At 43.2% G+C, this 24412-nt stretch overlaps 1 protein-coding gene across 2 annotated transcripts; it reads right to left on the minus strand.

Moving 5' to 3' along the window:
* Positions 1-289: 289 nt before the first annotated feature.
* TRNAU1AP (tRNA selenocysteine 1 associated protein 1) lies at positions 290-23293 on the minus strand. Of its 2 annotated transcripts, XM_027109432.1 has the most exons (9): positions 23166-23293; positions 22537-22634; positions 17497-17596; positions 16840-16892; positions 14635-14766; positions 13188-13307; positions 8988-9150; positions 8733-8766; positions 834-1179 (listed from the first exon to the last, which is right to left on the minus strand). In XM_027109432.1, exons 1-9 carry the CDS (start codon positions 23190-23192, stop codon positions 1043-1045), a joined length of 864 nt encoding a protein of 287 aa, XP_026965233.1. In that variant the 5' UTR covers positions 23193-23293; the 3' UTR covers positions 834-1042. The 2 variants fall into 2 exon arrangements, with proteins under 2 accessions (XP_026965234.1, XP_026965233.1); XM_027109433.1 differs by lacking the exon at positions 14635-14766 and having other exon boundaries at positions 290-1179.
* Between the last annotated feature and the right edge of the window lie 1119 nt (positions 23294-24412).

The following is a 24412-nucleotide window of genomic DNA, read 5'->3' on the forward strand; positions in this document are numbered from 1 at the left end:
TCAGTTTTCTTGATGTCCCTCAGATTGTTGGTTATTCCCTATTTAAATACTCTGTAACACTCAGAATGAATTATAGTCTCAGTATCTGAAGAAAAGGTTGATCTCAGAAAGGAACAAAACGATCAGTTCTATAATTGCAATTGTATTACTCTTGCTGAGTGAGAATTCAGGCTGAGCGCAGGACTGGTACTTAACGTCCTGGGGCAGCATACTCCGCCGCCGGCGGGGGGGGCCCCCCCGTTTCCTAGCACGAAGCTATAGGTAAGGCTTTTCAGGAGGGTCCTTGTGGTAAGTTAAATGGGATCTCCTAATTTATTTGGAAAATAAATACAGAGATGTGTAAGGTTGGCATCAAAATATGGTTTGGTGATGGCTGACCTCATGGTCAGGTTATATTTCTGAATTACCGGTTCCTATATATAAATGGATTAATATCTACTAACAGGTGGGCTTGGCACAGATGGTACAGGCTTTACCTAAAACAATCCAGGACTTTTGGTCTAGATTAAGCTGGCCCCAACACGTCTCTCAATGGGCCACTTCCTCCCCAGTCTGAATAATGAACTCTGCCTAGCCACCAGACTGGAAGCAAGTTTGTTGGGGGAAGGGAATACCTGAAAGCAGATAATTGCCCACCATTTGGCACCATTCCTGCAGGCAGTCCATGCACTCTGACCTCAAGAGAACCTTAAGGAGTAATGTGCCTGTCACCTAAGAAGTTGGTTTTAGTAACTTAACTTTGGTGGTTAATCCTTAATCCCCAGGAGTGTAGACAACCCTACCTGGATAAATGATTATTGTTCAAAGATAAAATGGAACCTCATTCATCCCTCTCCTAACAGCTGGTCCCTTCATTTTCAAACTCAAATGGCTCAAATGAAGGCAGCAGTATCCCAGGAAGTATTCATAATTTCAGGAAACAGTTGATTACTAAAATCTTACAAATTTCAAAAAAGGTAAAAGTTCTTGAAGTAATCTTTTTTTAAAAAAGGAGTCTCTTAGCTCCCTCACAAAGCCCACTCTGGCTTGTGTCTTGTCCTGGCTACATCACGGCGGGGATCTCTGAAGACACTGTGTCCAGGGGCTGCCAGTGGCAGTCCATCAGCGCGTCGTACAGCTCCTCGCTCTGCTCCATGAACTCCTTGTTGGCCTCAGTCACATCCAGCTGTGGCATGGGGTCTGGAAGAGAAGCAAGGATGGGTTCAGGGGGCGCAGAGGGGAGAAGCACTCAGCAGCCACAAGAGACTCAGTACCCTCCTTCCTCGCGTGGGCTGACAGCACTGCCTTGCAGGCTTTCTATGAGGATGAAAACAGGGTAATGCATGGTTCACACTTGAACAGCATGAGTGTGAACCGCGTGGGTCCACTTGTATGCGGATTTTTTCAAGAGTAAATGCTACAGTATTACACTATCCACAGTTGGTTGAATCTGAAGATGTGGAGGAACAGGATAGGGAGGGCTGACTCTAGGTTACATGTGGATTTTTGACTTGTGAGGTTGGTAGGCGCCCCTAACTGTTGAGCTGATCAAGGGTCACCTGTACTCAGAATGTAACACATGTAATTAGAACTCAAATAATGGCGGCTGTTACTCCACATTTATTAAACACTACACATGTCTCTAGCTGTCACATGCACCGGATTTTCTGGTGTGGTCCTGTTTTTCAGTTGGGGTTTGGAAAGTGATCAACAAAATAATCAAGAACAATGAATGTCTAATGAAAGAGCTTATGGTCAAATACAGGAGCTGAAACACCAAGCCCTGTATTTTTAAACTCGTCTTTCTTGATTACAATAGTGGCATTTGTTCACCAGAAATCATGACAAAATACATAATAGTTTTCTTTTTTTTTTAAAACCCCTAACAAGTAAACTATCCTTAGGAGGGAACTGAAGATGAACCTCAGCTGCATCCAGCTTGGATGAGCCTCACAAAATGCTGAGTATTGAATGAAAGAACCAGGACAGTACGTACAGTACAATGTCACTGAAGTTCAAAAACAGCAAAACCAAACCCTGCTACTTAGGGATGCATGTCTATGTGATAAAACTATAAAGAGTTTTGTCCCCACAAAACCCAATACAGTAAGTAGTTTTCCTTAGCGGGGTTGGGGGTAGTGACTGTGGGCATGTTGGCAATGTTTCCACTTGACCTGAATGAAGGTTTCATGGGCATTTCGTCATTTCATATCAAACTATACATGTTTTATCTACTTTTCCATGTACTTATATTTCACAATTCAAAAAGTTTAAAAGAATCCTCAGTTACTATGACTGATAACATTTTATATTTTCCTTTCAGTACTGTTGGTTTAAAATGCACACACCCAGGGCTTCCCTGGTGGCGCAGTGGTTGAGAGTCCGCCTGCCGATGCAGGGGACACGGGTTCGTGCCCCAGTCCGGGAAGATCCCACATGGAGCGGAGCGGCTGGGCCCGTGAGCCATGGCCGCTGAGCCTGCACGTCCGGAGCCTGTGCTCCACAGCGGGAGAGGCCACAACAGTGAGAGGCCCGCGTACCGCAAAAAACAAAAACAAAAATGCACACACCCAGGCCTTCCCTGGTGGTTAAGACTCCGTGCTTCCAAAGCAGGGGGCATGGGTTCGATCCCTGGTTGGGGAAGTTCCACATGCCTAGGGTGTGGCCATAAATTAATTAATTTAAAAAATAAAATGTACACACCCATTCATTAAAACATTTTAAAATTAACTGGAGAAATTAAAGACCTTAATAAAGAAATCCCACGTACTCTTACTGGAAGACAAATACAGATGGTCCTCGACTTAATGATGGTTTAACTCACGATTTTTCAACTTTACGATGGTAAAAAAGTGACACACATTCAGCAGAAACTGAATTTTGATCTTTTCCCGGGCTAGCGATATGTAGTACAATATTCTTGTGACGCTGGGCAGCAGCAGTCACATGATCACGAGGGTAAACAAGTAATACACTGAAACTGTTGTTTTTCACTAGGATTACAGTATTCAATAAATTGAGAAAATCAACAGTTTATCATAAAATGGGGTTTGTGTTAGATGATTTTGCCCAACTGTAGGTTAATGTTAAGTGTTCTGAGCCTGTTTAAGCTAGGCTAAACTATGACGTTCGGTAGGTTAGGTGTAATAAATGCATTTTTGACTTAATGTTAAGTCGAGGAAGACCTGTATTGTTAAGATGGCAATACTCCCCAAAGTGATCTACAGATTCAATGCGATCCCTATCAAAATCGCAGCTGCCTTTTTTTGTTGTTGCAGAAATTGACAAGCTGATCATTAAATCTGTATGGAAATGCAAGGCACCCAAAATAGCCTAAACAATCTTCAAAGATAAAAGCTACTAGAAAAAAATAGAAAGAATTTTTACAACTCAACAAAAAGACAACCCAATTTAAAAATGGGCAAAAGACTTGAATAGACATTTCTCAAAAAAAGATATACACATGGCCGATAAACATACGAAAGTATGCTCAACGTCATTAGCCGTCAGAGAAGTGCAACTCTAACCATAATGAGATACCACTTCAAAGCCACTAAGATAGCTAAAATGAAAAATAACGACTGTTGGTGAGGATGCAGGGAAACTGGAATTCTCTTACGCTACTGGGAATGGAAATGTTCCAAGCCCTTTTGGAAAAGTTTGGCCATTTCTCAAATGGTTAAAAAGAGTTTACTACATGATCCAGCAATGCACTCCTAGGTATATACCCAAGAGTACTGAAGACTTTTCTATATCCACACAAAAACTTATACACACATGTTCATAGCAGCATTATTCATGATACCAAAAGTGGAAACAACCCAAATGTCCATCAACAAAATGGATATCCATACAATGGAATATTATTCAACCATAAAAAGAAATGAATGACATGCTACAACATAGATGAATCTTGAAAACACTAAGTGAAAGAAGTGAAAGAAGCCATTCACAAAGGACCACACATCATACATGATTCCATTTATTTAAAATGTCCAGGATTGGTAAATCCAAAGTAGATGAGTGGTTGCCAGGGAAAGGATATTGGAGAGTGACTGCTAGGGGTTTCACAGGGTTTCTTCTGGAATTAGTGGTAATGGCTGCAAGACTTTGTGACTATTCTAAAAACTACTGAATTCTACACTTTAAAAGGGTGAATTTTATGTTATGTGAATTATATCCCCCAAAATAAAAAACAAAAATCCCTAACTGGGATCTTCCTGTATATCCTATTTCAGGACTTTTTTCATTGAGAACATTTTCCTATGTCAATATTATTAGAGAAAGACATGATTTAATAAAACAAACAAAAAATCTTAAGAAAAACCTTACCGGACTTCCCTGTTGGTGCAGTGGTTAAGAATCCACCTGCCAATGCAGGGGACACAGGTTCAAGCCCTGGTCCAGGAAGATCCCACATGCCGCGGAGCAACTAAGCCTGTGTGCCACAACTACTGAAGCCCGCGCACCTAGAGCCCGTGCTCCACAACGAGAAGCCACTGCAATGAGAAGCCCGCGCACCGCAATGAAGAGTAGCCCTCTCTCTGCAACTAGAGGAAGCCCGGGCGCAGCAACTAAGACCCAATGCAGCCAAAAATAAATAAATAATTTTATTAAAACAAACAAAAACCTTACTGTATTTGTTTAACAAATCCCCTATTATTAGATATTTATCTGTACTGATATCATTTTGGGATAAAATCTTTCAGGTAAAATTGATTCAATGGACATGAACATTATAAGAATTCTTTACAGAAACATAGTATATTTTAATTTGTATTTGATTACTAGTATTAGCAGTGTGATGGTTACGTTTTACGTGTCAACTTGGTTAGGTTACTGGTGCCCAGTTTGGTGGAACACCAGTCTAGATGAAGATATTTTGTAGATGTCGTTAACATCAACAAATCAACTGACTTTAAGTAAAGATTACTCTCAATAACATGGGTGGGCCTTAGCCAATCAATTAAAGGCCTTAAGGCCTTAAACTCAAGGTTTCCCAAAGGAATTCTGCTTCTAGGCAGTAATACAGAAATTCTGCCTGAGTTTCCAGCTTGCTGGCCCACCTTACTGATTATAAATACGTATATCCTATTGGCTCTGTTTCTCTGGAGAACCTTGACTGACACAAATAATGTATGTTTAAATTCTTTTTTCTTGTGGTTTATAGGCCATTTGTGCTTCTTTTGTATATTTTTTCCCCTTTTTTATATATTTGTTTATTTTGGGCTGCATTGAGTCTTCATTGCTGCGAGCAGACTTTCCCTAGTTGAGGCGAGCGCACACTACTCATCGTTGCGGTGTGCGGGCTTCTCATTGCCGTGGCTTCTCTTGTTGCAGAGCACGTGCTCTAGGCATGCAGGCTCAGTAGTTGTGGCTCAAGGGCTTAGTTGCTCCGCAGCATGTGGGATCTTCCCGGACCAGGGCTCGAACCCGTGTCCCCTGCATTGGCAGGCGGATTCTTAACCACTGTGCCACCAGGGAAGTCCCTTCTGTAAATTGTTTCCAGTTTTCTTGGCTACTCTTTTTTTTTTTTGTGGTACGTGGGCCTCTCACTGCTGTGGCCTCTCCCGTTGCGGAGCACAGGCTCCGGACGCACAGGCTCAGCGGCCATGGCTCATGGGCCCAGCCGCTCCATGCCATGTGGGATCCTCCCGGACCGGGGCATGAACCCGTGTCCCCTGCATCGGCAGGCGGACTCTCAACCACTGCACCACCAGGGAAGCCCTCAGCTACTCTTAAGAATCAACCAGTGAGTGCTGAATCAACCAGTCAGTGGTGAATCTTTTCACATAAGTACTGTGTCCGTTTCTGCCACCAGAGGGATATTTCTTTCTCTTGTAATTTTATTGATTTTTTTTGTGTGTGTGTGTGGTACGCGGGCCTCTCACTGCTGTGGCCTCTCCCGTTGCGGAGCACAGGCTCCAGACGCGTAGGCTCAGCGGCCATGGCTCACGGGCCCAGCCGCTCCACGGCATGTGGGAACTTCCCGGCCCGGGGCACGAACCCGTGTCCCCTGCATCGGCAGGCGGACTCTCAACCACTGCGCCACCAGGGAAGCCCTCTCTTGTAATTTTAATCTAAATTATGAGTTGAGGCTTTGAGCACGTACAGCATCTCCATATGGAAACTCTAGTCACTCCACTCAGTGGAGGTATCAGCATATGGGAACAGACTAGCAAAGGGATCCACCAAGGGCAGGCATTTGTTTTCTCGTTGTTTTTCATTTGTCTGTTTGTTTGGGGTTTTTTTGGCCGTGCCATGGTTTGCAGGATCTTAGTTCCCCGACCAGGGACAGAACCCAGGCCATGGCAGTGAAAGCCCCGAGTCCTAACCACTGGACCACCGGAGAATCCCCAAGGGCAGGCATTTGGGTGTGTGGAACTCTATGGACACATGTACAATAAAGCGCCCTTCCTCACTCTGGAGACTGGGCCTGGAGGACGGCCTGTTGAGCCAAGGGATAGATGAAGAAGGATGACAATCCCTGCAGTGTCCCATCACTGGGTGGCTATTAGGTTGAAATGGGAGGTGTTAGGGAATTCCCTGGCGGTCCAGTGGTTAGGACTCCACGCTTTCACTGCCAAAGGTGCGGGTTCAACACCTGGTGGGGGAAGTAAGATCCCGCAAGCCATGCGAGGTGGCCAAGAAAAAAAAAAAGGGAGAAATTATAACTCTGTGGTAAAGAGCATGAAGTCTGGGGCAAGACTGCAGGGGTTCCAAGACAGTCCACCTCTTGCAACTATGCTGACCTTGAACAAGTAATTTAACTTCTCTACCTGTTTTCGCCTCTGTAAAATCAAGATAATTGTGGTACTTACCTCAAAGCCGTAGTGAAGGTAAAATGAGTTAATACATGTAAAGTGCTTAGAACAATGCCCTGCATATAGTACAACCTGTTAGCTATTATTAACTACCTAAGCTTCAGTTTTTCTTTTCTGTAGAATGGGGTTTATAACAGTGCCTACTCATCAAAGTGTTGACAGGCAGCAGTGCCTGGCACAAAATATGTCGGCTATTATTATACTATTAATGGACGAGAAAGAAATAGAAAAATTCTAAGGCGTTCTACACAAATATTATTACAATCAGGATAATTTCTTTAAAAAGGAGGCAATGCAATGCTTCCTGCAGGACACGGTGAGAGACTGAGGATAGAAAGACAGGGACCCCAGGTTCAACCTTGCTTCTAACTCACTGTGTGACCCTGAGAAGACAGCGAGGATCGCCAGCTCCCCATCCGCCAACTGGAGCTCAATGTCCTGCTCAGCCCATCCCTAGGGTCACTGCTGCCAGAATTAGATGACAGCACATAAGTGAAAGTGCTTTAAAATGCTATGAAGTATATATAATATTCCTATAGGTATAGTTTTTTAAAACATTTTAATTAATTATATGGCATTTCTCCCAATAGATATTAATATGATAATAGCTGCCCCTCCCACTAACAGATTTGCTTTATCCAATAGAAGATGTTTCTTCTGCTGGTCAACAGTTTAATCATTTGTATGAATCCCTCTAAATACATAATTGCGCTCTTGTTCCTCTTAGCAATTTTCCCATTAATATTTAAATAAGCTTACCTCCCAATTTGAAAATAAAAATTAAATTTGAAAAAAAAAATGCTACAAAGTAGACAAGTTTGTTTTTTGCCTGCAGATGTTTCCTTTACAGGATATTTTGCTTACAGATCACACTTTCCCTATGACCTTCTCTTCCTTTTTTTTAAAAAATAAATTTATTTATTTCATTTATTTATTATTTTTGGCTGTGTTGGGTCTTTGTTGCTGTGCGCAGGCCTTCTCTAGTTGTGGCGAGCGGGGGCTACTCTGCAGTGTGTGGGCTTCTCACTGCAGTGGCTTCTCTTGCTGTGGAGCACGGGCTCTAGGCACACAGGCTTCTGTAGTTGTGGCATGCAGGCTTCAGTAGTTGTGGCTCACGGGCTCTAGAGCGCAGGCTCAGTAGTTGTGGCGCACGGGCTTAGTTACTCCGTGGCATGTGGGTATTCCTGGACTAGGGCTCGAACCCGTGTCCCCTGCATTGGCAGGTGGATTCTTAACCATTGCGCCACCAGGGAAGCCCCTGACCTTCTCTTAAAGAACAATTCTTAAAACAGACTTAGAAAAAGACTCAAAGTTTAAAATCTATCTGACATAAAGTTTTATTTACTTAGAAATCAATGTCTGATTTTATGACAACTGTTATTTTACTTCTTTAAACCTTAAACCTAACATCTGTTCAGAAACATGTTGAAAAAAATCTTGTTTTTTATAATTTTGCAAACCTTAGAGACTCCTTTAAGAAGTAAGAATATCTCATTTGAAAAAAACATTTGTCTGAAGGTTAGCAATTCCTCTGGTTTTCCTTTCTTTTTCTTCTGTTAAATTCAGTAAAAATCATAATAAACTTTTAATTTAAAAAAGTAATAATGGCTATTACTATGTAGAAAAATTAGGGGTGATTTTCAGTTTCTTCATAATACTTTACTGTATTTTTCAAACTTTCAATAACTATTACTTGAGTGAGAAAAACATGTAATTTAAAGATATATGGGAAAAAATTAAAACATGAAATGAAAAAAATGAATTTTACAAACTGAAACAAATATAAGGCAATGGTGTCTTTGCTACAGACCTATATCCTGTCAGGGCTCCCTCCCCTGTCAGTTGCTCCCCAGGGTGCTTTGAGATCTGCACTACCCCCTCGGGTGACACTCACATTTTACGCACTGAGTGAAGGGACTCCTTTCTTACCTTCCAATGCATCATCTCCGACTTCTTCATATGTCTGCCAAGAGACCAGAGAGGTGGGTGAGAAGCATGGTGAAATCCTAGCTCATGACTAGGATGGTTTATTTTTAATAAGAGGAATTAAGCTGCTTCATCTTTCCTTCTGTTTTTTTTCTGAAGCCCAAGCTCCCATCCTTACCCATCCCATCCTGGAGAATCACCCAGGTCTCTACAGGATGATGTAACCCAAGAGGGCCAGACCGGCCAAGTCACGGTTACCTGCATGGTGCTCTGGGTATACCCATACTGGGGATAACTGTAGCTGTAGCTGCCTGTGTTCTGGTCATAGCCCCACTGGGCATAGTAGTTCTGGTACTGCTGGTAATACTGGTTGTAGCTGTAACTGTACATTTGATTATATTCCACTGGCTTCACACGGCTCCTTAAAAGAAGAAAGAAATAAACAAATAAGCAAACATTTCCATAACACTATATGACCAGGGACTGTTCTGAGTGTTTTACACAGATTAACTCATTTAATCCCTACAATGGTGCTATGCAGTAAATATACCATTATTCCTATTTTACAGATGAGAAAACTGAGGTACAGAGAGGTTACATCATTTGTCCAAAGTCACACAGCGAATAATAGATTCAAACCCACGCAGTCTGGTCCCAGAGCCCAGCTTTAACGATAGGAACTTTCGGGAATTCCCTGGTGGTCGAGTGGTTGGGACTGCACACTTTCACTGCCAAGGGCCTGGGTTCGATCCCTGGTCGGGGAACTGGGATCCTGTGGGCTATGCAGCACGGCCAAAAACAAAAAAAAAAGATGGGAGTTTTCAATGGTTAGGTTTGTCTCTCTTGTCAAACCTTGTTAGTACTGACTTTTCCCCTTCTCAAGATCTTAGAGGGCTGTTTTTCTGCCAGCCACAAAGGCTCAGGTGAACATAGCCTGGAGGATCTGGATTTATAATGATCCAAGAAGCATTTTAAATTACAAAATATCTTATCACCTTTTCCCTGCAAAAACATGAGAGAAGCGTTTTAGTAGCCTGTAACTATAGTCAAAGCTACTGTTTATGGAGTAGGTACTTGAGATTTGTGCCCATTATTTTTTTTTTTAAAGATTTATTTATTTTTGGCTGCTTTGGGTCTTAGTTGCGGCACGCAGGATCTTCGCTGAGGCATGCAGGATCTTCCGTTGCGGTGCGCGGGCTTCTCTCTAGTTGTGGTGTGTGGGTTTTCTCTTCTCTAGTTGTGGCGCACAGGTTCCAGGGCACGTGGGCTCTGCAGTTGTGGTGCGCAGGTTCCAGAGTGCGTGCACTCTGTAGTTTGGTGCACGTGGGCTCTAGTTGCTGCACGTGAGCTCAGTAGTTGTGGCGCACGGGCTTAGTTGCCCCGTGGCATGTGGTATCTTATTTCCCTGACCAGGGATCGAACCTGTGTCCCCTGCATTGTAAGGGGGATTCTTTACCATTGTACCACCAGAGAAGTCCCCATGCCCATTATTTTTCATACATAGTTTCCTATTTTAAGTCCTGCAAAGTTCTGTGATACAGCTATTATTTATTATTCCCATTTTACAGATGAGAACACTGAGCCTCTGAAAAGTTAAGTGATTTACCCAAGACTACACAGAGGAATGAAGCCAAATTTAACTCCAAGGCTCACACTCCTACCACCACACCACTACATACAGCTCCTGCCCTGACAGACTCAAGACCCCTTGCCTGTCCCCCACTTCCTGCATTCACCAATCAAGGCTGAGGCCTAGGGTCAGCAGAAAGCTTTCTTCTCTGATTGCATGGCTATCCCAGCCACTGCTAACCAAAGACAGAATGTCAAACCTGCAAAGGATCCACTGCTTTCAAAAACGTAAAAAACCACGTGTGATGAGCTCTTCCCAAGTTCCTTGTGAGTTTAATGTCTGCCTGGTGAGCAGGACTCAGCCAGAGCAGTTAGACAGACCATATCTGATTTCCTTAGCATCACCTCCTGACGGGGTGGCTTGATGAAGTTTGACGGCACAGATTCCCTCTCCCCGCCCACTGCCAGGCTGGAAACTGCTAACATTCGCCTCCATGCTAACCCCCCACCCCGGCCATGTGTCCAAGGAGTCCACCTCCCTCCTGACATGTTCAGGTCACTGGAGGTACAGTCTCTCTGGCCTGCGTCTGCACACTTCTCTTCTGTTTCTCCACACTCAGCTCTTACAGGCTAACTCTCGAAGGGAACTCTTATCACCTTCAATTCCCAGTGCTTGAGGACCACTCCCCACAGGCAGGCATCAAATACTGACAATGTTCAGTGAAGAAATAGATGTAACAGAACATAAGCTCCCTGCAGAAGGGACTTTGTTTCTCTCGTTTATAGCTACAACTTCAAAGTCTAGGGTGGGGCTGCAGTTGTAGGGACTCATTATGGTTGACTGAATAAATGGTGACACAGCAGAAACAACCAAAATAGTGAACATCAGAGGAACTGCTAGACAGAATATACAATCAAAACAATATCTTGCAGCTATTAAAAATATTACAGTGACGACAACTGTGCAACTCAATGGCAAAGTGTGTATAATGAGTAAACTGGGGAAGAAAAAGAGTGAGCACTGTTATTGTAATTTAAAAATGAATAAAGAGGGACTTCCCTGGTGGTCCAGTGGTTAAGGATCCACCATCCAATGGTCCAGTGGTTAAGGATCCACCATCCAATGCTGGGGACACGGGTTTGATCCCTGGTCGGGGAACTAAGATCCCACATGCCACAGGCAACTAAGCCCTCGCGCTCTAGAGCCTGTGTGCTGCAACTACTGAGCCCGCATGCTCGGGAGCCTGAGGGCCACAACTAGAGTGAAGCCTGCGTGCTGCAATGAAGAGCCCATGAGCCGCAACTAAGATTCGATGAAGCCAAATGAATGAATGAATAAATAAAATATTTTTTATTAATGAATAAAGAAATGAATCTACCACATGTAAATTGACCCAAATATATGTAGTGTGTGTGTTTTTACATCTACATCTATATTTATACATCACAGAAGCTTATGGAGAAGCCTGGAAAGGAACCGAGAAATTATAAGCAGTCATTTTAGAGTAATGAGAACACTCCTTTCTTTTAAATACTTTCTTTAATGCTTTTATATACACAATAGAGCTCAGGGACTTCCCTGGTGGTCCACTGGTTAAGAACTGGTCTTGCAATGCAGTCGGGAGGCCAGTTCAATCCCTGGTTGGGGCACTAGGATCCCACATGCCACACAGCAACTAAGCCCACGCACCACAACTACTGAGCCTGTGTGCCATAAATACAGAGCTCACACGCCGCAACTACTGAGCCTGCATGCCACAACTAGAGATCCCGTGCGCCGCAACTAAGACCTGATGCAGTCAATAAATAAATAAATAAATATTTTAAAAAATATGGCTCAAAACAAATAATATTTGAAGGAGGGGAGTCACTCAAGCTGATCTTCCATGTATTAAACATTGTTAAACCGCAAAGAGCCTCCAAATCTTTTGCTGCTTTAAAAAACATGGCCATTTGGAAGTTCTGCCCTAAGAGTGCAGCCACTTTTCTACTTTTAACACGGAGTTTCTCAGCCTTGGCAAAATTGACATTTGGATGGCGGGGGCAGATTGCTCTTTGTCACAGGGGCTGTCCTGTGCACTGTAGGATGTTTAGTAGCATCCCTGGCCTGGTCTCATTAGATGCCAGCAGCACCTCTCCCCCAGTTGTGATAACCAAATTTGTCTTCAGGTGTTCCAATGACCCCTAGTTCAGAACCATTGCTTGAGCCAAAGGATGGAAGATTATATGCAGAGAAAAACTGTCTTACATCTGAGTAAAAAACCTGCTTGGAGTTGTAAGGAAAGAAGGGTTTTCTGCACAGAGTGACAGGTACAATAGTGATATACATATTCTCTTGTGTTTGTATCATTAATTTTTTTGGCCGCACCACACAGCTTGTGGGAATTCCCTATATCATGTTCCCTATATTATGAATTCTTAGCCACTCCCATAGCAAGGGACACTCATAAGAGGTCTGTAGGTTTCATTGATATAAAAAAGGCTAAAATTGGCTAAAAAGTGTAACTTTCTTCTTTCTGCTCAATTCTTATTAACTGTATGGATAAATTTTTAACAGCAGCACTACTGGGCAAAGAGCAGGGACATTAAGTTTGCAGACCCAAACTGCTCTTCCAGCATTGCTACCAGCGACGTCTGAATGCATCTGCCTCCCCCAGTCATAGCTCTCTCCCCAGCTACGAGCTTCTGGAGGGGCAGGGTTATGCTAGCTCATCTCTAGCACCCAGCCTGGCAAATATCAGGCACTCATTATTTGTGGCCTGAACTGAATCTCCTGGCAGCCTCCCATTCAGCATGTGGACGCCCTGATTATCAACAACAGACGAGGGGTGTGTGGGTGGGAATCAGTCCAGAAGCCCTCCCTGGCCCCCACGCCAGCGCGGAACTCACGCTTTAGGGATTGCCACACTCAGACGCACTGGTTTAGACCCTAGTCCAACTGCTCCCTGGCACTCTGTCAGGGCTCGCTTCTGTTCCAGCTCATCTGTGAATTTCACAAAACCATAGCCCCTGCAGAAGAAAAACACACACTATTTGGATCACAAATGTGATGGAGGTCAAGCCTAAGGATGGAAAAGGGGCTGAGAAGGGAGAGAGTCCATCAAACCACATGGGCAGGGCTGAGAGCCCCATGAGCAGAGGGGTGCCACAGAGCCACGTGAGATTCAAGCACTGGAGGATCCCAAGATCTGCACAATTCCCACTTTCAGTTCACCAGTCTCTTCCATACTGTCCTGATAGGGCTTCTTCCCAAATAGTAGCTCACTTCCCAATCTACTTGAAAGTATTATTATTATCATTATGGTAGTAGCAGCAGTAGTAACAGTCATAGAAAGTCATTCAGGAAATATTTACCGAGTATGCTCGGTATTGCACGAGGCACTGGGACCCAGCAGTCACAAGCAGGTGAGGTTCCTGCTCTCCTGAATGCATATTCCACTTGGGGGGTAAATGAATGATAACTAACATTTAATGACCATTTATTATTTCCCAGGCACTGTGCTGAGAATTTTCCCAGGATTATCTCATTAAACTGTCCAACAACTTGATGAAGGGAGTATCCACATCCTACTGAAGACAGAACCAAAGTTCAGAGAGGTTTAATAGCTTGCCCAAAGTCGTAGTAGAAGCAGGATTCAAATTCAAAGCCCAAGCTCATAACTAGTACTCAGATCAAGAAAGAACTTTTCCTGACAAATATTGTATGATCTCACTTATATGTGGAATCTAAAATATGATACAGATGAGCTTATTTACAAAACAGAAACAGACTCACAAACATAGAAAACAAACTTACGCTTACCAAAGGTGAAAGGGGGTGGGGGAGGGATAAATTGGAAGTTTGAGATTAGCAGATACAAACTACTATATATAAAATAGATAAACAAGGTCCTACTGTACAGCACAGGAAACTATATAAATATCCTGTAATAAACCATAATGGAAAAGAATATGAAAAAGAATATATATACATATAAACCTTTCCTGAGGTCTTTCCACTTTTAAAGTAACAATAATAAATAAAAGAAGGAACACCTATAAAGCATTTCCTATTGATTCATCTATATTACATCATTCAATCCTTAAACCACCCCACGAGAGATGCAGAAACTATTAATCAGTCCCGTTTCACAGATGAGGAAACAAGGTCAGAGGTTCAGTAACTTGTCTGCTGCATAATCCCCGGGCAGTACTGAGGCTGGGATTCATACCAGGCAGTTTAGCTCCAGAGCCTGTGCTCTTAACCACAATGCAACAGGGCCTCGTTACCACACCTCCATCTATGAGATAAATGCTGCAACCAACAGGGTAGGCATCAATAAAACGAAGGCCTTACTTAGACACTCCTGTCTGGTCCAAAACCACCTTGCCTCCCCGACAGGAAGGGTAGACTTTGACGAAGAATTCATACAGCATGCCATCATCCACATCTGGGGTCAGGTCCCCCACAAAGAGGGAGTACTCGGGGCTGAGAAGAGAGAACAAAATTCAGAGACAAAGACCAAAACTTTTGTTCTGATGAGCTCTTTTGGCCCATTCTAGGTAAATCTTTTCTGGGCCACCTTAGGCAAAAACACATCTGATGGGTCCTTGACCAGGTCCTAATCTGTTTCATTTGGCAGTCCTGGCAGAAGAGTTACGGAAGGAGTCCCCCGCCCCAAGTCGCTCACCCACTGTATAACGCCTGTCTGGCTTCAAGCATTACATGAGTGCAGACAGGGGCACACGTCAGAGGTGCTCAAAACATAAAACTAGAGATTCTGTATTCACCGCATATTTTCAATTCAAATGGTGAAAGGCAGAGGGAAAATGAGAACTGAACCTTCTCTCCTCAAGATGTGCTAACATGAAATGCCTCAACTTTTAGGACAGGCGTCAGCAAACTTTTTCTATGAAGGCCATATAGTAAATATTTCAGGCTCTTTGGGGACACCTCTGGTCTCTATTGCTCTTTCTTTGTCTGTTTTCACAATCCTTTAAAAATGTAAAGAGGGGACTTCCCTGGTGGTCCAGTGCTTAAGACTCCACGCTTCCACCACAGAGGGGCATGGGTTCGATCCCTGTCAGGGAACTAAGATCCCGCATGCCACGTGGCGTGGCATGGCATGGTATGCATGCATACATACATACATAAGTAAATATGTAAAGGGAGTTCCCTGGCAGTCCAGTGGTTAGGACTCCACACTCTCACTGCCAAGGGCCCAGGTTCAATCCCTGGTTGGGGAACTAGGATCCCACAAGCCGCACGGCACAACCAAAAAAAAAAAAAAAAAAAAAAAGTAAAAACCATCCTTAGCTTGCAGGTGATAACAAAATTAGGCCACAGTTTGCCAACCCCTGTTCTAGAACAATTCTTTAAGGAAAAAAAAAAAGCAAACATTATTATTTTATTTCAAGTTAAAGTCAGAATATACAAAAGGAAAAAGAAAACTAAAATTACCAATAACCCAACCACTCAAAGGTAATCACTAAGAACACTTTGATATATACTTTTGTCTTTTTTCTTTGGCTTCTTCTTTTGAATTTACAAAAATTGGATATGACTCGTTTTGTTTCTAGCATTTTTTTCACTTTTAGCATCTCACCAACGTCTTAACATATGAGTATTCTGCTGTGGTACATTAACAGATACACAGCATTCCAAATAATGAACATATTGTAATTTAAACCCCTTCCCTATTATTAGATTACCTGGGTTTTCCCCCAATTTTGCCCATTATATGTAACACTTCAATGAATACTTTCTTTTAAAATTTTTAATGGAGTATAGTTGATTTACAATGTTGTGCTAGTTTCTGGTGTACAGTGAAGTGAATCAGTTATACATATACATATATCCACTCTTTTTTTAGATTCTTTCCCTATATAGGCCATTACAGAGTATTGAGTAGAGTTCCCTGTGCTACACAGTAGGTTTTTATTAGTTATCTATTTATAAATAGTAGTGAGTATATGTCAATCCCAATCTCCCAATTTATCTCTCCCTCCCCTTATCCCCTAGGAATCATAAGTTAGTTTTCTAAGTCTATGGCTCTACTTCTGTTTTGTAAATAAGTTCATCTGTATCCTTTTTTGAGATTCCACTGTGATATCATATGATATCAATGAACACTTTCAAGGTTAACCTTTACACACATCAGTGAATAAACTCTGAAAAGCAGAATTACAGGTTCAAAGGGTACAACTCTATCTAAAGCTTTTGATACATTGTTTTAAAGCTTTCAGACAGCAGTTTGGAATACTCAATCAATTTATGTTGCTACAACAGGTTGATTCTTACTGAATAAAATGTCAATACTGTGGGCAGTCATGGGACTAGGGGAGGGACCAAATATAGAGAAGATATGGGCCCTGACAGGAAGCAAACTGGAAGCGTCCACCAATAGGGATGGGAGGGGGTCGACCTTAGGAGGGAGGCAAAGCAGGGCCAAATTCAGCTCCCCATTCTCCTCTTTGGGAGTGACCAGCACAGTGACGCATCTTGTCTCTATCTAGACATTTCCTGGGACTTGAAGCTACCTTGTGGCTACTCTGTACTTACCTGTTATCTGGCTGTTTCCCATAAGTGGCATAGTTCAGTTTAAAACGTTTTGCCTGGAAATTCAAAAACAAACAAACTAAAACAGAGAAAGGTGTTTTAAGAGTCAAACAATATTTGAAAAAAACTGAAATAAATTACCTTGGCCAAAATATCTCCCCCTCTCTAAGCCTCAGCTTTTTCTCCTGTATAAAAGGAGGGGGTTGCACGGATGACCGCTAAGAGCACTGCCAGCTCCATGGTTCTATGAGCCCAGGTGTGCCAGCGTGGTGCAGCTGTAAGCTAAGTAACTGTGGGAAGAGCAGAATGTAACTCTCTTGAAAAGTGTCCTCACTGCTGCCAGCCTGTTCTGCTTTCTCAAGCAAGAGGTCTAGAGTTTCAAGTCTTCCGTTATGGAGGCAGCAGTGCAGAGTGAAAAGGGAATGGATTTTAGAGGCAACCAATCTTCAGTTCGCATCCTGGCTCTGCTACTTACTACCTGTGTTGCCTTGGGTAAGTTATTCCGTTTCCCTGTGATTCAGTTTCCTGGTCTGTCAAAGATAACAACGCCTACTGTTTAGGGTTGTCACAGGATTAAATAAAATATACAGTTGGGATTCAATAAATGAGTTATCAATAACGATAAAAATGGTGACATCATCATTATCTCAGTGTCCTTACAGGTGTGGCTCCTGGAAGGGGTTTCCCGTTGATTTTATGCAAACACTTCTCAGCTGTGGCCAAATCTGCGAATTCTACAAAGCAGTAGCCAGCTGGGATCCTGGAAAGAAAACAGAAAAAGGGAATGGTTAAAGATGTGATACCCAGATGAGAGACTGAGTCTGGGCCTGAAGGGAGGAAAAAATCCTTTTCTAATCAGAGCCCATACTATTAATGTTTACTATGCAATCCAATCAAACCTTTAGATCTAATGTCCAGTTTATAGGAAATATCAGGAACAGAACAAGTAAAACACCACCACAAGGAAACAAACAAATCCAGAATGCAGGACCAGAATCCAGAATGTAGAACCTTATGTAAGGCAATCTTATGTCTTTAAAAAGTCAGTGTTCTGAGAGAAGAAAGAAGTGAGCTTTTCTACATTAAAAAGAGACAAAAGAAGTAAATGCAATACAGGATCTGATCTCTGACTGGATCCTAATTCATTAAAAAAAAAAAAACAAAAAAAAACAAAAAAAAGCTACAAAAGGTATTCTGGGGACAATCATAAAAATTTAAATGTAGACTGGCCATTATGTGGTATTAGGGAATCATTAATTTTGTTAGTGTGATATGAGCATTGTTGGTATGTAACAGAATGTCCAGTTATTGGCAATGTATATTCAAATATTTAGCAGTGAAATGTCATAATGCCTGTAATTTACTTTCATATGGTTCAGCAAAAAAAAAATATCTACCTATCTAAATCTATCTTTATAGACAGGTAGATAAGAAAAATATGGCAACATACTAACAATTTTTGAAATTAGGTGTTGAGGGACTTCCCTGCACAGTGGTTAAGAATCTGCCTGCCAGTGCAGGGGACATGGGTTCGAGCCCTGGTCCGGGAAGATCCCACATGCCACGGAGTGAGTAAGCCCATGCACCACAACTATGGAGCCCACATGCCACAGCTACTGAAGCCCGCACGCCTACAGCCCGTGCTCTGCAACAAGAGAAGCCACCGCAATGAGAAGCCCGCACACCACAACGAAGAGTAGCCCCTGCTCGCCGCAACCAGAGAAAGCCCGCGGCAGCAAGGAAGATCCAAGGCAGCCAAAAATAAAGTAAATAAATAAATTTACAAAAAAAAGAAAAAGAAATTTGGGGGTGGCTGTATGAGATTTCATTGTACTCTTCTTTCTACATTTGTTTTAAACTTTTCATAATTTAAAAGGTTTTTTGGATCACCTACCACCGGCCAGGCTGATACAGAGTTGAAGAACATGGTTCCTATTTAGAAACTTGAAATCTATTTGGACAACATAAATCTATGGACCTTACCTAATTGGGGGATGTCTGTGAGATTCCTAGTGTTCTATTTTTTAAAGCATCACTAAGAGACATATGTAGGAGGATGTGGCTAGATCCTCTGACATCCCTTCCCCCTAAGAGATTTATACTGAAAACAGTTAATTTTCCTCAACTGCCTCCTTAAAGCTATCACCAGTGAAATAAACCAGACTTCTCTGGAACTATGATACGCAGTTCAAATAACCTTCTGGACACCAAGCCAAAAGGTATGGGTAAGGGCAGTACCTGAGCCCAAGGATCTCAGAACACAGTCTATGAGCTCCATAAATGTTGACGCTTAGAGGAATGGTGGGCCAACTCTGTGCCTTCTGTCTTGTGTGTGCTAGAATCTTAAGGCTCACAGATATAAAGACCACCACCAGTAAGAGCTGAGCATTACTGAGCACCCACTGCGGTCCAAGCACTGTGCTAGCCACTTCACATGCACCGTCTCATCTAATCCTCACATAACTCTATGAGGGAATGAAACCATTGCTCCTATTTCGATGTGGAGACTGAGATTTAGGATTATACAATATGCCTTGAACCACACAGCTGGTATGTGCCAAAGGCTGGATTTGAATTCAGGACAGTCTGAACATTTTATTTTGAAGAATTCCAAATATAAAAATTGAAAGAATTGCATAGCAAACACCATATATATATACCCACCACCTACAATTAACATTTTATTATACCTACTTTATCACATAACTATCCATCCATCCATGCCCCTACCCATTTATCATCCTTATTTTCTGATACATTTCGAAGTAAGTTGCAGATATTGGTATACTTCCCTCAATTACTTTAACATGCTTATTATTAACTAGAGTTCAATGATTTAGTTTTTTCCTTTTAAGGTTAAATTTACATGCAATGAAATGCACATATTCTTCAAGATGCTGAGTTCTTTCCACCAGATTAATTTTGTGTATTTTAGAACTTTATGTAAATGCAGTAAGGCTTCTTTAATTTAGCATAATGTTTTTAAGATTCATTCATGTTGTCACTATATTAGTAGTCTGTCCCTTTTTATTGCTAAGTGGTATTTTATTGTATGAATATACCAGTATTTATTTATCTATTTACCTATTCATGGATACTTGGACTGCAGTTTGGGGCCACTGTCCAATGTGCTACGCACATCCTTTTTCAAGTCCTTTTTCTGGTAGATGCATGTTTTCATTTCTCTTGGGTAAACACCTAGGACTAGGGACTTCCCCAGTGGGCCAGTAGTTAAGATTCCCCACTCCCAATGCAGGGGGCCCAAGTTCAATCCCTGGTCAGGGAAATGAAAGAAAAAAAAAAAAAGAGCCCACATGCCACGATGAAGATCTCACACATGGCAACTAAGACCCAGCGCAGCCAAATAAATAAATGGATGTTTTAAATATATATATATATATATATATATATATATATATATATATATATATATAAATACCTAGGACTACACTTGTGCCATATGGTGGTAGGTGTATTTAAGAAACTGCCAGGGAATTCCCTGGTGGTCCAGTGGTTAGGACTCGATGTTTTCGCTGACAGGGCCCAGGTTCAATCCCTGGTTGGGGAACTAAGATCCTGCAAGCCGTGCGGCATGGCCAAAAAAAGAAAAAGAAAAAAGAAAACTGCCAGACACTTGTCCCCAGGGGTCATACCATTTTATAGTCCCACCAGTGATGAGAGACGTGGCTGCTCCACATATGACTGCATTCTTTTTTTTTTCTTTGTTGAATTTTAAAAACTGCCGTTGAGTATACAAAACATAAAATGTACCATTTTAACCATTTTTAAGTATACAGTTCTGTGGTATTAAGTACATTCACACTGTTTTGCAACCAATCACTATATCCTTCCTTTTTTATTTAAGCTTTAATTTTATTTATTCTTGGCTGCATTGGGTCTTCGTTGTTGCACACCGGCTTTCTCTAGTTGCATCAAGCCGGGGTTTGTCTTGTTGCGGAACACGGGCTCTAGGCATGCGGGCTCAGCAGTTGTGGTGCACAAGCTTAGCTGCTCCGCGGCATGTGGGATCTTCCCAGACCAGGGATCCAACCCACGTCTCCTGCATTGGCAGGCGGATTCTTATCCACTGCACCACCAGGGAAGTCCCCAATCACTATATTCTTAAGCACTATGCTCTGCTCCATATTATTTTTTCCTGGGTCTTATCTTTTTCCCGTATTTTCTCAGTTCCTGATTTTTTTTTTTTTTTTTTGGTACGCGGGCCTCTCACTGTTGTGGCCTCTCCCGTTGCTGAGCACAGGCTCCGGACGCACAGGCTCAGCAGCCATGGCTCACGGGCCCAGCCGCTCCGGGGCATGTGGGATCTTCCTAGACCGGGGCACGAACCCGTGTCCCCTGCATCGGCAGGCGGACTCTCAACCACTGCGCCACCAGGGAAGCCCTCAGTTCCTGATTTTTAATTTACGTTTATTTATTTTACAGTATTCTTATACACCACTTCAAAGTCTTTGTCATATGACACAGAATGCACATGTAATGTGTCTGTAAATGCCACCATAAAAAATCAGCTAGAGTTTAGTAATCAATGGTATGAAAGGATAATTCCAATTCTTAATAAAGATTAAAATGTGAGAACCTATATCACTGTTTTAAAAAGAATAAAGTATTACAGAATGTATTTTCATGCCAGTAGCTGATTATCGGGGTTTTCTGTCTGGAGGAACAAGAAGAAAAACATTTAGGCCAGCATGCTCTACCAGTCAGAAAATCCGTCCCTGGGTACCGGGGTTCTGAATACACAAAGTACCTGTTCACCAAACAGCCAAAAACCTGGCCACATTTCGTATCTCTCACCTGTATTTTTCAACTATTTGACATTTTAGCAAGCTGCTTTAGTACTTGGCACAGAGTAGATGCTCAATAAACACTGTCAAATTGATAAAGGAATCCTGTTATTTCTAACTAGAACCCTAAGGAAACCTAAGCTCCTAAGAGAGAAAGAAGAAACTGGAGGCAATAGAGCACTTCTATCTGAAAGTATTCTCTGCATTTCGTTTTGTATATTTATTTATTACCTCATTCCCCCATTAGCATGTAGTAAACTCCACGAGAGGAGGGACTACGTCTGGCTAGTTTCAGCCATGTATCCAGGGAATCTAGAACAGCAGCACATAGGTAGCATCTTATTCACATAAGAGTTAAGGGCACTCATGAGCTTTGAGAACAGAGCTGAGTTACAGTCCTGGCTTCTCATTTAAAAGCTGTGTAACTTTAAGACAACTGTTAAGCTTCTCTAATAACAGTACTTAGCTCAGAGGTTTTTGTGATTTTAAAGTGCTTATTACCTAGCAGATCATAATCTGTTTATATTTACCAAGCATATACCATATGCCAGACATCGTTCTAAACGTTGAATGTGAATTAGTGGCACTTAATCCTCACCAGAACTCTATGAGGTAGGTGCTTTTATTATCTCCATTTTTATAGGCAAGGTGAAGAGGAAGAGGTTAAATAACTTGATCAAGGTCACACAGCAGACAGAGCTTTCAAAACCAGTTTGGCTCGAGTCAGCAATACGCTATACGTCCTCTTAACAAGCCCCCCAATGCTTATATCATTACAATAACATTATTAGGGGTGAGAAGCCCCGACTCTTGCGATGTTTACCTTCTCCTGAATGACACTTGCAGCGCGATCTACTGAGGAGACCTGAGGCTGAGACGGAAGGAGAGAACATACCCAGTGAGGCGGTTTCGGATAATTTTGACGCTCATCACGGTCTCCCCCATGGTGGCAAAGGCTCTGGAGATGAAGTTCTCATCCATGTAGGGTTCCAGCTGCGTAAACACAAGAGCGGAGCTGCTCAGGCCAGCATCCAGGCTCCTCATTCCCGCATCCGGAGCCCCTCCCCCTCTGCCCGGGGTTTGCTGCACGCTGCGGGCGGGAGTGGAGTGGGGTGAAGAGGCTTCCGTCTGCGGTGTGATCTGAAGCCTGCGTTCCCAGTCCCCTGCCTTCCTTCCCTTCAAATTTACTCCTTTGAGGAAGTCTCCCCTTTGGATTTAGGAACCCCATCCCTCCAGTCCTACAACCACGGGCGCTCTTCAATCCTTGGGATTCCTCTCATTCTATCCGCCCAAAGACCCTCCCTCTTTCCCTGGCGTGAACCCAGGCGGGGCCCCAGGGCCCCTCCCACTCCGAATCAGCCCCTTCACCTAGATGCTGGGACCCGCTTTGGAGTCACCTAAGAGAACTCCCCCGCCCATTCACTTCCACCCTTTTGGGATCCGAGGACCCTCCTCCTCAGTCCCTTTCTCCCTCGTGACACTAAGATTCCTGCTCCGCAGACCCGGGCGGCCGCCGTCACTCACGTCGCCCATCCACAGGCTTGCCGCCATGCCCGAGGCCCCGCCAGGACTTCGCTGGCCACCGAGGCTAGCGCGGACGCCGGACCGCCGAGCCGGAACCTCCACAGAGCATGCGCCTCCGACGCCTTCTGCGCACGCTCCGCAACTCGGCGCCCAGGGCCGCGCCCACGTGCCGCTCGGGGTCTTGCGGGATCCCTGTGGGCGGGTCTCAAGACTGGAGCCTGCAGGATGGGGCGGGGCAGACACTGCCTGGCGTTGGATGGTGAGTGGCGCGGGTGAGGGGCTTTCTCGGGTTTCTTTCTGATTTTATTTAAACACACACGTACATATAAAATCACAGAAGTAATTTTACGCTCGTTGTAAAAAATTGCAAGTATAAGCACATCTTTTTTTTAACAAGTGAAAGATCCCCTTTGGGAACCTGGACGATTCAGTCCCACTAACTCTGTGTGACGTCAGGCAAATTACCGACTGGCCCGCCCCAGCCACCCCTTCACCCCGCATTTCCCAGTTTGCAAGACATTTCTGTTGACGCTGCAATGGGATTCTTTCACCATTCCCGTGTATAGCCCCGGGGTGCGGGGAGGGTAGAGTTAAAGTGAGTGTAAATTAGGGTAACCCTGTCTTCCCAACCAGTCAAATCAATCCCCAAGTCTTGTCACTTTCTTGCGTCCACATCCCCTACACTAATCCAAACTGCCAGTTCTAACCTGTCCCAGAACAGTGACCTGCTATAGAAGGCCCTCAAGTAAACACGGATAATCCTGACAATTCGACTCCTAATCTGGGAGTGTCCCAGGCTGTAGCCTCAGTTTGATACCCATTTCTCAGAATGTGAAGCTTCTGTAGGTGGTAATTGTCATCTCCCATAGTGAAGGTCATCGCAAGTGCCTGAGGATCCATTTCTGGGGCTCCCTCTGGGTTGGTATAGGCCACCTCGGCCCTTCCTTACCAGCTTATACACCCCAAACTTGGGATGTTGGGCCCCAAAGTCAGGCACTCATGAGTCTAACGTCTTGGATCCAACCACAAGTTGCCAAATTCCAGCTTTATCCTATTCACTGCCATAGTAGTGTAGTGGTTGGGTGCTTTGGCTATAGATTTGAACAAACGGAGCCCAAATCCTAGTCCCCTCTCACTAATTATTTTGGCAGGTTATTTAAACTCTGAGACTAACGTGGATAATAACAGTGCTTACCTCATACCATGTTTGTTGTGAGGATAAAATGAGAAGTAGGGAAAAACACTTG

This window comes from Aethalodelphis obliquidens, unplaced genomic scaffold, assembly GCF_003676395.1.
Source record: "Aethalodelphis obliquidens isolate GAN/ISIS:26980383/991018 unplaced genomic scaffold, ASM367639v1 scaffold9, whole genome shotgun sequence".
NCBI classification, from domain to species: domain Eukaryota; kingdom Metazoa; phylum Chordata; class Mammalia; order Artiodactyla; family Delphinidae; genus Aethalodelphis; species Aethalodelphis obliquidens.

Excerpts from the sequence above, each read along its gene's own strand:
- TRNAU1AP (XM_027109432.1), bottom strand. The coding sequence starts at position 23,192 with ATGGCGGCAAGCCTGTGGATGGGCGAC. Across the intron at positions 22,635-23,165 it reads CAAGCCTGTGGATGGGCGAC|CTGGAACCCTACATGGATGA; the intron begins GTGAGTGACGGC and ends GTGTTTACGCAG. Across the intron at positions 8,767-8,987 it reads ATACCCAGAGCACCATGCAG|ACATATGAAGAAGTCGGAGA; the intron begins GTAACCGTGACT and ends GTCTCTTGGCAG.